At 37.0% G+C, this 12,363-nt stretch overlaps 1 protein-coding gene across 6 annotated transcripts; it reads left to right on the top strand.

The window, feature by feature from the left end:
- The first annotated feature begins 941 nt into the window (after positions 1–941).
- On the top strand, positions 942–12,354 carry LOC111290001 (uncharacterized). 6 transcript variants are annotated; one of them, XM_022881395.2, is made up of 11 exons: positions 942–1,196; positions 4,005–4,062; positions 4,170–4,418; positions 4,560–7,156; positions 7,319–7,431; positions 7,715–9,607; positions 9,795–9,843; positions 9,941–10,188; positions 10,315–10,410; positions 11,298–11,511; positions 12,055–12,354. In XM_022881395.2, exons 3-11 carry the CDS (start codon positions 4,226–4,228, stop codon positions 12,145–12,147), a joined length of 5,496 nt encoding a protein of 1,831 aa, XP_022737130.2. In that variant the 5' UTR covers positions 942–1,196; positions 4,005–4,062; positions 4,170–4,225; the 3' UTR covers positions 12,148–12,354. The 6 variants fall into 6 exon arrangements, 5 of the variants coding, with proteins under 5 accessions (XP_022737130.2, XP_022737127.2, XP_089624555.1 ...); XM_022881392.2 differs by lacking the exon at positions 12,055–12,354 and adding an exon at positions 11,731–12,000; XR_016346557.1 differs by lacking the exon at positions 12,055–12,354 and having other exon boundaries at positions 9,915–10,188; positions 11,298–11,569.
- The last annotated feature ends 9 nt before the right edge of the window (positions 12,355–12,363 follow it).

The raw sequence follows: 12,363 nt of genomic DNA, 5'->3' as shown, positions 1-12,363 counted from the left end.
ACAACAGTTATTTATGTTTTGAGATCAAGTTTTATTTATTATTATTTGTTAAAATCATTTTAAATACATAATTTATAATTATTTATTTTTATTATTAAATATGATATATTTTATTTTAATTTAAATATTGAATAATTTATTTATTTCAAATTTTTATAAAAAAACAATTATTTATAAGTAAAAATTATTTCTTTTAACAACTTTGTAAAGCAAATAATCTAGAATCAAGTTCACAATCAAGTTTTGTTATAATCATGTCCTTTGTTCTTCTTATATTCAAATACTTTATTATAAGAAAACTATTGCTTTTGATATCAAAAATTAGTTTTTTCCTAGTTGGTTGTATTTAAAATTATTTTTTTTATATTCCTGTTTTTGAAATTAAATTATAATAGCGAAAATTTTTTATATAAAACTACATATCTATGTAAAATGTAAATAAAATATTCAATTTTGGATAAATTTTATCCGTGGTCCCAAATATTTAATTTTGATTTCAGTTCAGTCCTTATCATCTGAATTATTCTATGTGAATTTTTAACGTTTTAATTTTTTTTGTATTTTAATCATTTTGTCCATTAAAAATTGAGAAAAATGTTTGCATGATATCCAATTGATTTGCCACATAAGCTACAACATGGAAGGATCAAAATAAATCATTTTAAAAATGTAGGCTCCAAATAAATAACTTAGAGAATAAATTGGGTCCAGAATAAAAAAATAATAGAGAGCATGGAATTTGCCCATTCAATTTGGGATTAAAAAAAGCATGATGGATTTTACGCAGATCAGACGGCCAAATCCTAAACATCTTCAAGCGTGGCCACCACCGATTTGTTCCCACATGTCCGATTTTCCTTCCAGGACCACCAAATTACTTCTCTACCCTCACCCACCCTTTCACTCCCAATTTCCCAAACATGCTCCTTCCTCCTTCCTTCAACCTATTCCGTTTCAGCTCGACTCCAAACCTCACCTTCGGATCCGAACCTCATTTTTGTTGCTCTGTTCGTTGAAATTTTCGCACTATTTCGATCATTTTCTCTCTCTTTGAGCAAAAAAAAAAAAAAAAAAACCCCATTTTTCTCTCTCAAAATCTCATTCGGATTCAAACCCTAAGTTTTTTTTTTTTTAAATTTGCCACTCTTCAAGGATCGATTTTTCGAGCTCCATTTCAAAAGCTTCTTTACGTCACTGTAAGTTCACTTCTCCTCTTTCTTTCTCTAGAAACCCTAATGTCTTTTTCTTTCTGTTTCTCCCACTGTATAAATCTTTTTTTCTTTTTTAAATTTTGAGACGCTGAATTTATGCTAGGGCTTTGGTATTCTAGGTTTGGGCAGTTGTATTATTTATATTATCGTTTTATTTAGGAACGGGAATTGCTTGATGTCTTTTCGATCTTTTGTGGTCTTGGTTATAAATGTGAGATTCTTACGTAATTTTTGAGTTTTAGACTCTGTTTGGCTGCCGAGAAAATGGAGGATGCCGGGGGTCTTTTTTCGTGAGGAATTGCAAATTTTAAATTGAGCCAAAGTTATAGTAGTTCTTTTCTTCCTGCTCATTGGAAGGTTATAAGCATTTTCATGCAAATCTTTTCGTTTTAATCTTTAATTTTGTTTCCTACATTTCTCATTGATAGTGGACTTATGTTTGTGCTTCATATGTGGTAGTTGCTTTGGTTGCTTCTTGAGTGTCTCTTTTCTTTTTGTGATATTTGGAGTTCGTTGAGCTTGATATGGCAGCCTTTGATGGTTTTTTGTTTGTTTTTGTTAATGGGAGTTAGCCTCTTCCTTTTCACTTGGTTTTGTTACTAGCTTTTTATTGTCCGTACTTTTTATTCTCGTGTGTGTGTGTGTGTGTGTGTGTGTATATATATATATCTGAATTTTATGTGATTTAGTGAATCGACCTTGATTAAGTTTCACCGATGTGAGGTTTGTGTTTAATGTTGATTAATGAGGATGCTACATAAATTGACAAGAAAACAAAGAAAAATAGTGCCAATAGATTGCTCTAGTGAGAACATAAGAAACTTTAAATATTAGGTTGTGGTCCAACAACTTGCCACTTATGAAGAATTCACTGTACGCTCCTGTTTGTATGCTGTGGAATCTTGTATAGGGGCCGAATGTGTTTAAGAACAATTTATATCCATTATCTTTTCTCTTTATTCTTCCTTGGTTGGGTTGAGATATTGTGTAATAAATGTTAAGAATGCAAGGGATCCTGGCTTGACAAAAGTCTAAATGGAACTAAAAACATTTGTGACGTTTATGGTTGACATAGTAGTTAAGTGGAGGAGGATGTCAAGCTTTATGAGTTTATGTTGTATTAGAATTTTATATTGATTGCAAAAGGACTGAAGGTTCTATATGAAAAAGCTTGTGTGGTTATTCACTTTGTTGTCTACTCTGTGGATAATGTGTGGTTATTCACCTTCGCTGGGTGAGCTTTCTTTGCTGGGTTCTTCTTGCTTCATACAGGAATTACATTTCCGTCTCTTTTTGTCTTAGTAAATGGTTCACGAGATCCTCATTGTCCCTTTCCTTCTATAACTCTGTGGTGAGGCCTAGATGGAAATTGATAGACTTTTGGCACAAATAGACCTTGTTTTCTTGGTTGGTACCCAAAATGTTGTATTATGGTGGGAGCTTATGATGCAGTGGTTCATGGAAGCTCTTATTGCTTGCACTTAAGCATCGCTGTTCTATCTAGATACTTAGGTTCTTAGCTTGAGTTGTCTGGGAGTTGGAAGTTCATATTGCAATTAAGAACGAGCTACCCTTCAATAGCTAATCAATGTTTTAACTTTTGGTCCCTGTATTTAAGAACTGGATTCTCATTTGTAATCTGATTATCTCCGTACCCATGGAGTTGTAAATATTAGAAATATTAGAAGTTCATATTGCAATTAAGAACGAGCTACCCTTCAATAGCTGATCAATGTTTTAGCTTTTGGTCCCTGTATTTAAGAACTGGATTCTCATTTGTAATCTGATTATCTCCGTACCCATGGAGTTGTAAATATTAGAAATATTAGAAGTTCATATTGCAATTAAGAACGAGCTACCCTTCAATAGCTGATCAATGTTTTAGCTTTTGGTCCCTGTATTTAAGAACTGGATTCTCATTTGTAATCCGATTATCTCTGTACCCATGGAGTTGTAAATATTAGAAATTTTAAGAGTTAGCTGGGCATAAAGTTAATGCCTGCCTTGGAGAAATTTCTTCTAACCATATAGATGGGCTTCAATGTCGAAAGCTTGGAGACTGAAAGTTTTCGGTTAAGGTTTCATACCTATCTATTTTACATCTAAATTTGGGTGATGCAAAAATTTCAGAGGGGATGTAAATGCACCCTTTTCTTTGGGAATCGTAAGATGAGAAGTCATAATTTTTATTTATGGAAGATGCTTGGGATTTGGGAATGATCCATGGAGTAGAATTTGAAAAGATAATTGCTCAAAGAAGGAACCTTCTTAAACTACATTATCTGGATGCAATATTCAGGGTTTATGGTATGATACAAGAAAATGGGAGATATTATGTTTCTATTGGAGGACGAACCTTTTAAACAACATTATTGTGATGAATTATTGATGATCTATAAGTTTCAAACAAGTGAATGGAAGTTATTGTATTATTGTTGTTGTTGTTGTTATTATGGCACCTCTTGTTTCTTGGGTTCTAGGTGAAGGAAAAAATATGTACTTCAAAAATTGTTGTTTTGTTAGGAAAGGGAAAAAATGAATGTTAGTAAAATATGGCTTTAAGAAATATCATGATATGTTGTACCCAAGAAGTTGTATTGAAGCATATTAGGTTACTGGGTGATGCCGTTTTTTCATTTGTTTCTGGGTACCCCTTTTTTGACATTTTTGTACTTGTCGCCAACCCTCCTTATACCAAATGAAGAAAGGAAAAGTCAAACAATTCTCATTCTGGGATAGTTGCTTTAACTTTGTTTCCATGAAGGGATGATATGTTGGATTTTATTCATGCAGGATAAGGTTGAGTTTTGAAATGCAGCAACTGGGGTGAATGTTTAAATGTACAGAAGAGGTTTGTTTCTAATTATGATTAGATTTAAAGAGGGACTGATATGACTGTGTGCTCTGTAATGGAATTGCAGGCATGTAAAAACTTTACTTAATTCTTATTTCTTGTAGGTAGTTATTTTCTTCTCACAAAGTTTAGTTGCTGAATATTTTGGCTTGGATTATCTATGCCTGGCAACGAAGTTGGAGACAGAATCCATAATTTCCTTGGCCAAGAGAGATTGTCCCAGGGCCAGCATCACACGCAGGTCATTGATGGTACCTGGCCTGGCTTAAATAACAATCTGTGGGTTGGAAGCCAGAGACAAGTTGGTAGTTCCCTTGTTCCCAGTTTGAAGAATTTCAGTGTACATCAGTTAGGTAATAATTAAGACATCTTGATTGTTTAGTTTTACTTGCTTCTGTTACTACAATTTCAGTAATGTGATTTTAGTGCATTGTTTTGACATGCTTCTAGACCAATGTTTAGTTAACATGATTATATTTTCTTTTTGACATTAGCTGAGCCTGACAGAGGACATAGTAGTCTGTCTTCAAGCCTGCTGCATGGCCTGAACTACACTCAATCAGGTTTGAGGCCTGAAATTGCCAGAAGTCAATCACAAAACCAATCACCAATTGTAAATGGCTATATGCAAGGGCATCAGGCTGTCCAGACAAGGCAGAATGAAACCAACTTTTTGGGAGTGGATACAGCATCTAGAGGCTTATCAGCTCTCGATGTGATAGGGAATGGCCCTGATCTTCATAAGGAAAATTCATTGATGTTGGAATCTACTGAATCTCCAGTAAATTACGATTTTTTTGGTGGGCAACAGCAAATTAGTGGACAGCATCCTGGCATGATCCAGCCTTTGCCAAGGCAGGAAGCAGGGATGACTGACATGCTGCTGTTACAGCAACATGCCATGCTTAAGCAAATGCAAGAATTACAGAGGCAACAACTTCCGAAGCCACAGTTTCAGTCACCAGAAGCAAGGCAATTGAACTCCTCAAATCAGGTTTCCTCTGTTGTAAAACAGGGATCAGGTAGCCTTTCTCCAGCTTCAATCAAAGGTGTGCCTGTCCATGATGCTTCAAATTATTCCTGGCAGCCTGAGCACACGACACCAAATGCAAATTGGTTGCAGCATGGTGCCTGTCCAGCCATGCAGGGATCCTCTAGTGGATTTATGTTTTCCCCTGAGCAAGGTCAGGTGCGTTTGATTGATTTGGTTCCTCAACAGGTTGATCAATCATTTTATGGGATCTCTACCAGTGGTGCAAGAGGAAATCCATATGAATATTCATCTGTACAAATGGATAGGCCTTCAATGCAGCAGGTGGAAGCCAGCAGTAATTCCTTTCCAGGTAATCAGTATGCTATGTTTCCAGATCAAGTTATCTTGCAAGATGGATCTTTGGTTTCTAAACAGGGTGATCAGGATAAAAATGTGTTTGGTGCTGTGGCTGGTCAAGGTTTAAATAGTGGATTTCATTCAGAAAACTTGGAGCAAATGATTATCCAACCAAAAAATTCAGTGATGCAGGAGTCTCGTGGGAGGCAAGGACTTCCTGGTCCATCAGAAATATCCCTGGAGAAGTCAGTGATTCAGGCAGCCCCCCCTCAGACTGTGGCTACACTAGATCCAACTGAAGAAAAAATTTTGTTTGGTTCAGATGACAGTTTATGGGATATCTTTGGAAGGAGTGCCAACATGGGCTCAGTGTTGGATGGTACAGACACTTTAGGGGCGTTTCCTTCACTGCAAAGTGGAAGTTGGAGTGCTCTTATGCAGTCTGCTGTAGCAGAAACATCTAGTAACAATATAGGGATGCAGGAAGAGTGGAGTGGTTTAGGCATGCAGAATAGTGAACCTCCAAGTGGTAAAATGCCATCATCAATTGTCAATGATGGCAGCAAACAGAAATCAGCTTGGGCTGACAACAACTTGCCGACTGCCTCGACACTGAACTCTAAACATTTTCCCATGTCTACCGATGCCAATATCAATCTTGACTTTTATAGTGTTCCTGGCGTTCAGCAATCAGGAGTCCAGACTGCAAATGAACAGACCAGGAAAATGCATAATGATTCATCTCAGAGATTTGTTAAACAGTTAACGGAAGAAAGAAGCAAATGGTTAGATCCCAGTCCTAGACAAAAGCCTGTAGCTGAAAGTGCTCAACTCTTTGGAAATGTTGCTCACTCTCCCGATCTGCAAGTAAGTGCAAAGAGCATTTCGGGTAACCAACAATGTATGACCATGTATAGTCCTCATGGTCGGCCACACAATAAACCAAATGGTTGGAACTTCATTGATTCTGCATCACATAGTGGTGGTGCCAAATCAAACAGTCAGGATATTGAAAGCTCCTTGCAGACTTCTCAGAATAGTGATCAGAAGGGTGCTGTGTATGAGGGGAGAGGTCATGGTTCTGGTCTTGATCTACCTGTTCCTGATACAAATATTGAATCAGGGCACATGAATTCTGGTTTAGGTAGCCCACAGGTGAATAGGCAAGGTTATGATCTGGATAATGTTGCAGATTCGAGAACCACAAGGGTCACCAATGAAAGTAGCCAGCAACTTCCAAACAGTCATAATCTTAATCTCTGGAAAAGTATTGATTCTAAAGTTAACTCTGGACTACGCAGTGTTCCAGCAAAATATCAGCAAAATCAGGACAAGAGCCCTCAAACTTTTGATTCATCTGGAAATAATTGCTTAAACAGGGGAGCATCTGAAGCAAATATGTTGGATAATCCCAATGTCAAAGAAACTTCTAATGACAGTTTTCACTCTAACTTACTCCAACGGACTTCCACTGGTGGCATGAGAGACAATGTCTGGCTGGATGCAAATGATTCACGAGGAGGAAAACAGAAGTCATCGGCTCATATTAGTCGTAAACCTTCTGGGGCCCGTAAATTTCAGTATCATCCTATGGGCGATTTTGATGTGGAGGTTGAACCTTCTTATGGAACTAAAAGTGTCACACATTCACAGGCAACATCCCAACATGTTTCTCAAGGATTGAAAGGTCATGACCAAGGATATTTTGGGCAGTCAAAATTTACTGGTCATGCTACTGGGGAGTCTACAGAAGTTGAGAAGGTTATTTTCTTTGTTTGGCCAATATGTAAATAGTGTGCAATTGGCTATTCTTTTTCTCTCTGTCCTCTTTAGCCCATCTGAATTTTACTTTATTTTTTAGAATAAGATTAGCCTTTGGAAGACTAAACGTTTGTTTATTAACTTTCTTCTTCTGTATATTAGGGTCATTTTCCTGGCCTTCAAGTAGACGCGGTACCTTCACAAAGCTCAAATCCTGGTTCTGCACCTGACAGATCTTTTGGTGGTTTTGTGCCGAACAAGACAGCTCCAACAAGGTAGGTGAATATTTGCAGTTCTCCATTTCTACCTTGACCTGAATTTGTGGCTTTTCTCAAATTTTATTGTTGATGTAAACTTAGCAATAAAAAATTCTTTTGCTGATACAAAAAACTTTTGGGTTGTTAAAACTATGATAGTAAAAACTTACCATCATCATATTGATATTTTAAATCTGAGTTTTATTTGGTAATCCTGACACTTGTGCTTTCCTATTTATTATTTTTGTGCTGGTTTTCTTGTTCACTTTTTATTGTGTCTGAATATTCCCAATTTTTGCAGTCAAAATATGCTGGAGCTTTTTCAAAAGGTCAATCAGCCAAGGGAACATGGTACTGCAACACACTTAAGCTCTTCTGAATGCAATCAATCATCTGAAATGCCAGATGCAGAAACTTCTGATGGATCAGTGGGCCAGTTTCAGCATAATAGGCCAATTGCTTCCCAAGGTTTTGGTTTACAACTAGGTCCCCCATCTCAAAGGTTTACCATTCCAGATCGTGCAATTTCATCACAGAGTTCCCCGCAAGGAGTTAGTTCTCTAAACTCAGTTCATATCTCTTCTGAGGTAGGAAGGAAGGGTCATACATGGTTGGGTCCAACTGCATCTGTTCAGCCTTCAACTCATGGAGCATCCCATGGAGATATTAGGAATAATGTTTCAAGTGTCTCTGGTCAAACTATCAATAAAGCCTCACAATATAATATCCAGGGCAATGTTTCTGCAGGTTTTACCTCAGATTATCCTTATTTAAAAGGTCATCTCCAAAGCCAGCATGTTACTGGTGTGCATAGTCAAGTAACACCAAATGAATCTGTCAGTGCACCTGTTGGTGGTTTGGCATCTCAGTTGAAGCAGATCAATGACTCCTCTGAGAGAGCTCAACCTAGTCAATTGGGAAGGAAAGCAGCACCTCGCATGTCCAAAACTGCTCCAGATAATGACCTTGCTTCTTCAGAGGCTTCTTGGCCGAGTAGTAGCAACCTAAACCATGCAAGGAATCCTGGCCAGCAGTTTCCAGTGTTAGAGGCTATGCCAGCTTCTGAACCTTCTACTACATCTGAATCTTCACAGCAAGGTGCTTTTAATGTATGGACAACTGTCTCAGCCCCACAACATCTATTAGGAGCTCAGTCTTCTCAGGCCTCACAAAATTTGTTTAAACCCAATCATCAGTTACATATTAACTCAGAAACAACTCATCCTGGAACAAAGAGGCTTGATGATCAAATTGCCCGGGCAGGAGGTAGTGGCCAATCTGAGTTCCCTGCAGGCTCCGCTAAACCACAAAGATTTCTTGGAGAAGAGCAACCATCAAAAGCCCAGCAGGTATTTTCAGAGAATGATGCCTGCCAAAATTCTGCAACTATGCAAGGAGACATTGAAGCTTTTGGTCGTTCATTAAGACCAAATAATGCTTTAAATCAGAACTATTCATTATTGCATCAGGTGCAGGGCATGAAAAATATAGAGATTGATCCAAGTAATAGGAGTGTCAAAAGATTTAAAGGCCCAGACTCTGGTTTGGATGCTGAGCAGGTAGGTTCCCAAAGCGCAGAGCAATTATCTTATGGATCTGCTACTATGATGAGAGATGCCGCAGTTAACCATACGTTAGTTCCTTCCGGAGATTCTAAGATGCTAAGCTTTTCATCAAACACTGGAGATAACAATGAGATGCAGTTATCTTCTAATGATATGCTGGCATTTTCTCAGAATGATTCCCAGCATTTCCCCAATGCTAATAATTCAGCTACTAATCTCAGGGGTGAACACTCTCAGGTCAGTCCCCAGATTGCTCCATCCTGGTTTGATCGGTATGGGACGTTTAAAAATGGGCAAATGTTGCCTATATACGATGCTCGGAAACTTGCCATGATGAAGGCTACAGAAAAAGCATTCATTGTTGGTAGGCCTTCTGAAAGTTTGCATGCTCTTCCTTCAAGTGAGCAGGTTAATGCTGCTGCTAATGCTAGTGTGCTGGGTAATGCCCAGCAAAGCTCAAACCTCATGCCCATAGGAAGCGATCATATCTCCCCTCATTCGCTGGGTCCTGATATCACAAATCATAATTTGGTTGTTGTAAGAACAAAGAAGCGTAAAAGTATGACATTTGAGCTTCTACCATGGCATAGAGAAGTGACACAGGGTTCTCAAAGGCCTCAGAAGATGAGGTATTTGAAATATATGTCCCATTGGCTGCAATTACTTTTAAAAGTACATTTGTCAATGACCAAAAGCACTAAAACATCTCCCAATAATAAGTCGCTAATATGCAAAAATCAGTTGCTCTCTTCTCTCACTAGTGTTATGTGTTTCCTCTTTTTTTGGAATTATATTGAAGTTTTCTGTTGATCACAGTGTGGCAGAAGTGGACTGGGCGCATGCAGCAAATCGATTGATTGAGAAGGTGTGTTCAATGTTCAACTGTTTTACTTGGATCTTATATTATTCCTTCTTAGAATCTCTGACAGTTCTCAGATTAAGGACACTGATCTCAATCGCAGGTTGAAGATGAACCTGAAATGATTGAGGAATGGCCGCCAGTACTTAGATCAAAAAGAAGGCTTATGTTGACAACGCAGCTTATGCAGCAACTACTTTGTGCTCCTCAAAGAGTAGTTCTTTCCACGGATGCAGGCAAAAACTATGAGACTGTAGCCTATTTTGTAGCCAGATCAGTCTTAGGAGATGCATGCAGCACAGCACATATACCTGAAAGTGATACTGCTGTTCTTCCTGACAGTGGAAGCATGTAAGAACATGTTATTTTTTTTTTTTTTTGAAATCCTTGAATAATGTTTTTACTGGCTTTCATCTTGGGGCATTGTTGTTAGTCAGATCTACTATCTTACTAATTATTTTGTCAATTTGCTTTTAGCCTTTCTGAAAAGATTAAGGAGACAAATGAGTCTATCTTAAAGGCTGCAGAAGAGTTTATCATCAGAGCAAAGAAGCTGGAAAACGATTTACAGAGGTAATTCACACCTAGTTTTTAGCAATATCAATAATGCATAATATCTCTTCTGTTAATCTTTTTTAACATTGATATTGAACCTTTACATTGTTAATGAATCTTGAAGTTCAATGTTTGTGGTAAGAACTCCTCACAGACCACCATTGAGTTTAATTATATTGTTGTCCTTGGGGGTTTGAAGCTGTCATATATCAGTTAATTTATTGGTAGCAAGGCTGATATGGCTCTTTACTTGGTATTATGTTTCTTTCTATTCTTTTAGTATTTCCCCTGCACAAGCTCAATAATCCTTTGGATTTGAGATTGAGAAGCATTTTGCCTGTTGAAAGTGAAGGCTGATACATATTTCTAATGTATTATATAATTATATGTCCTCATTTTAATTAATATCATAGGAGATAATTTTTATTGGATTATAATTACTGTTCTTCTAACATGTTATCTCTAATATGTTGTTTTCTAACATGTTATGGTATGTAAAATTACTTGTTTTCTAGGATCCAATTATGGTAATGACTTGTAGATGAATACTTGGTTAACTAGGAAAATAACTTTTAAAAGCTGCAGGGCCTTAAAGGTAATCTGTGGGTGATTGTGTTGGTGGTATTTAGAGGATGCAAACTGCTATTAAGTTGCAACTTTGTTGAAAGAGTGGTTACTTCTGGTGCATTGATTTCATATACTTTAAAGAAGAATTTTTTTTGCTTTGATTTGCATTTTGTTGGAAGATTTTACTCGGAGCTGGACTGTGCCTTTAGTAATTTGTTTACTTTTTTTTTTTTTAGATTTTTTCTTTCCTTTGGTTGCCCAAATTTGTTTTGCCCTAAGCTCTTGACAATGATTATGCCAATTGTCTAGTCTTCAAATGTTTCCTCTTTCTTGTGCAGTCTGGACAAGAGAGCCTCAATCTTGGACTTAAGAGTGGAATGTCAGGATCTAGAGAAGTTTTCTGTCATCAATCGATTTGCCAAGTTCCATGGACGGGGGCAAGCTGACGGGGCTGAAAGCTCATCATCCTCTGATGCAATTGCTGCTTCTCACAAATTTTTCCCCCAGAGATATGTTACTGCACTACCGATGCCTAGGAATCTCCCTGATAGGGTACAATGTCTTTCACTTTGATCATTAATTAATTTATTTTCCCCTCTTTTTTGGCCAATTGTTTTCTTATCCTTCATTCTTCTCTTCTCCGTTCCAATTTCTTTCAAACTTAAAATATTGGCTCTTATGCATAACTGAACCACTTAAATGGAAATGGTAGGAGAAGAATGTCTCGTTAATAATAAGATAACGGAGGCTCTTAGATCTTTTCATTTGTAGGCCATTGACGTCATTCTTGAGAAACATATAGGTCGGTCTTTGTACACTTGTTTGCAAATGTTTAGAAGAAAGTGAGGTGAAGTGCCCCGTGATTTTTGGGTAAATAGGGAGAACAGAAGAAGCTTATTCTGATATTTCAACAGATGCATTCCATTCATAAGTAAAGGGTTTTTACTTGAACTCGAGTTTACCTTCATATAATTATTATATTTAGTAAGTTGAGTTCGTAATTCAAATTTCAATATTTATAATTTTTTTAATTTTTTCCTAGCCAATCTCTTATATGTTAAAAGGGATTTTACCCTTCTCATCTTCTCCTCTCAGACTCTCAGGGGTGCGTTTTGGGAATTGTGGCCATGTTTACAATATAACGTGCCAAAGCCATCAGCTATAACTATAAGCAGTGAAATCTTTTAGGCTATTTCTCTGATTCTCTTTCTATATGTCAATTTCCTTCCAAGTATTTGATTTCAGTGGTTGTATCAAGAGTTGGAATCGAATGGATGTTTATCAAACGAGATGAGACCCATGCGAAAACTATTCAACTTGCTTAATCTGATGTATATTCCAAAACAAATTTTAATTTTTTTTTCTAAAATTAGAATATTTTAAAATACATATTGCTGAATTGAA

Source organism: Durio zibethinus, chromosome 11 (assembly GCF_047325235.1).
Source record: "Durio zibethinus cultivar Kanyao isolate XHJ-2024 chromosome 11, ASM4732523v1, whole genome shotgun sequence".
In the NCBI taxonomy this organism is placed as follows: domain Eukaryota; kingdom Viridiplantae; phylum Streptophyta; class Magnoliopsida; order Malvales; family Malvaceae; genus Durio; species Durio zibethinus.
The sequence above is the reverse complement of the archived record's forward strand: the minus strand, read 5'-3'. Positions and strand labels throughout refer to the sequence as shown.

Bases quoted from the DNA above. Each gene is read 5' to 3' on its own strand.
- LOC111290001 (XM_022881395.2), top strand. From the start codon at position 4,226: ATGCCTGGCAACGAAGTTGGAGACAGAATCCATAATTTCCTTGGCCAA. The intron at 9,844-9,940 runs GTGTGTTCAATG...TCTCAATCGCAG, and splicing joins CAAATCGATTGATTGAGAAG to GTTGAAGATGAACCTGAAAT. The intron at 10,411-11,297 runs GTAATTCACACC...TTTCTTGTGCAG, and splicing joins CTGGAAAACGATTTACAGAG to TCTGGACAAGAGAGCCTCAA.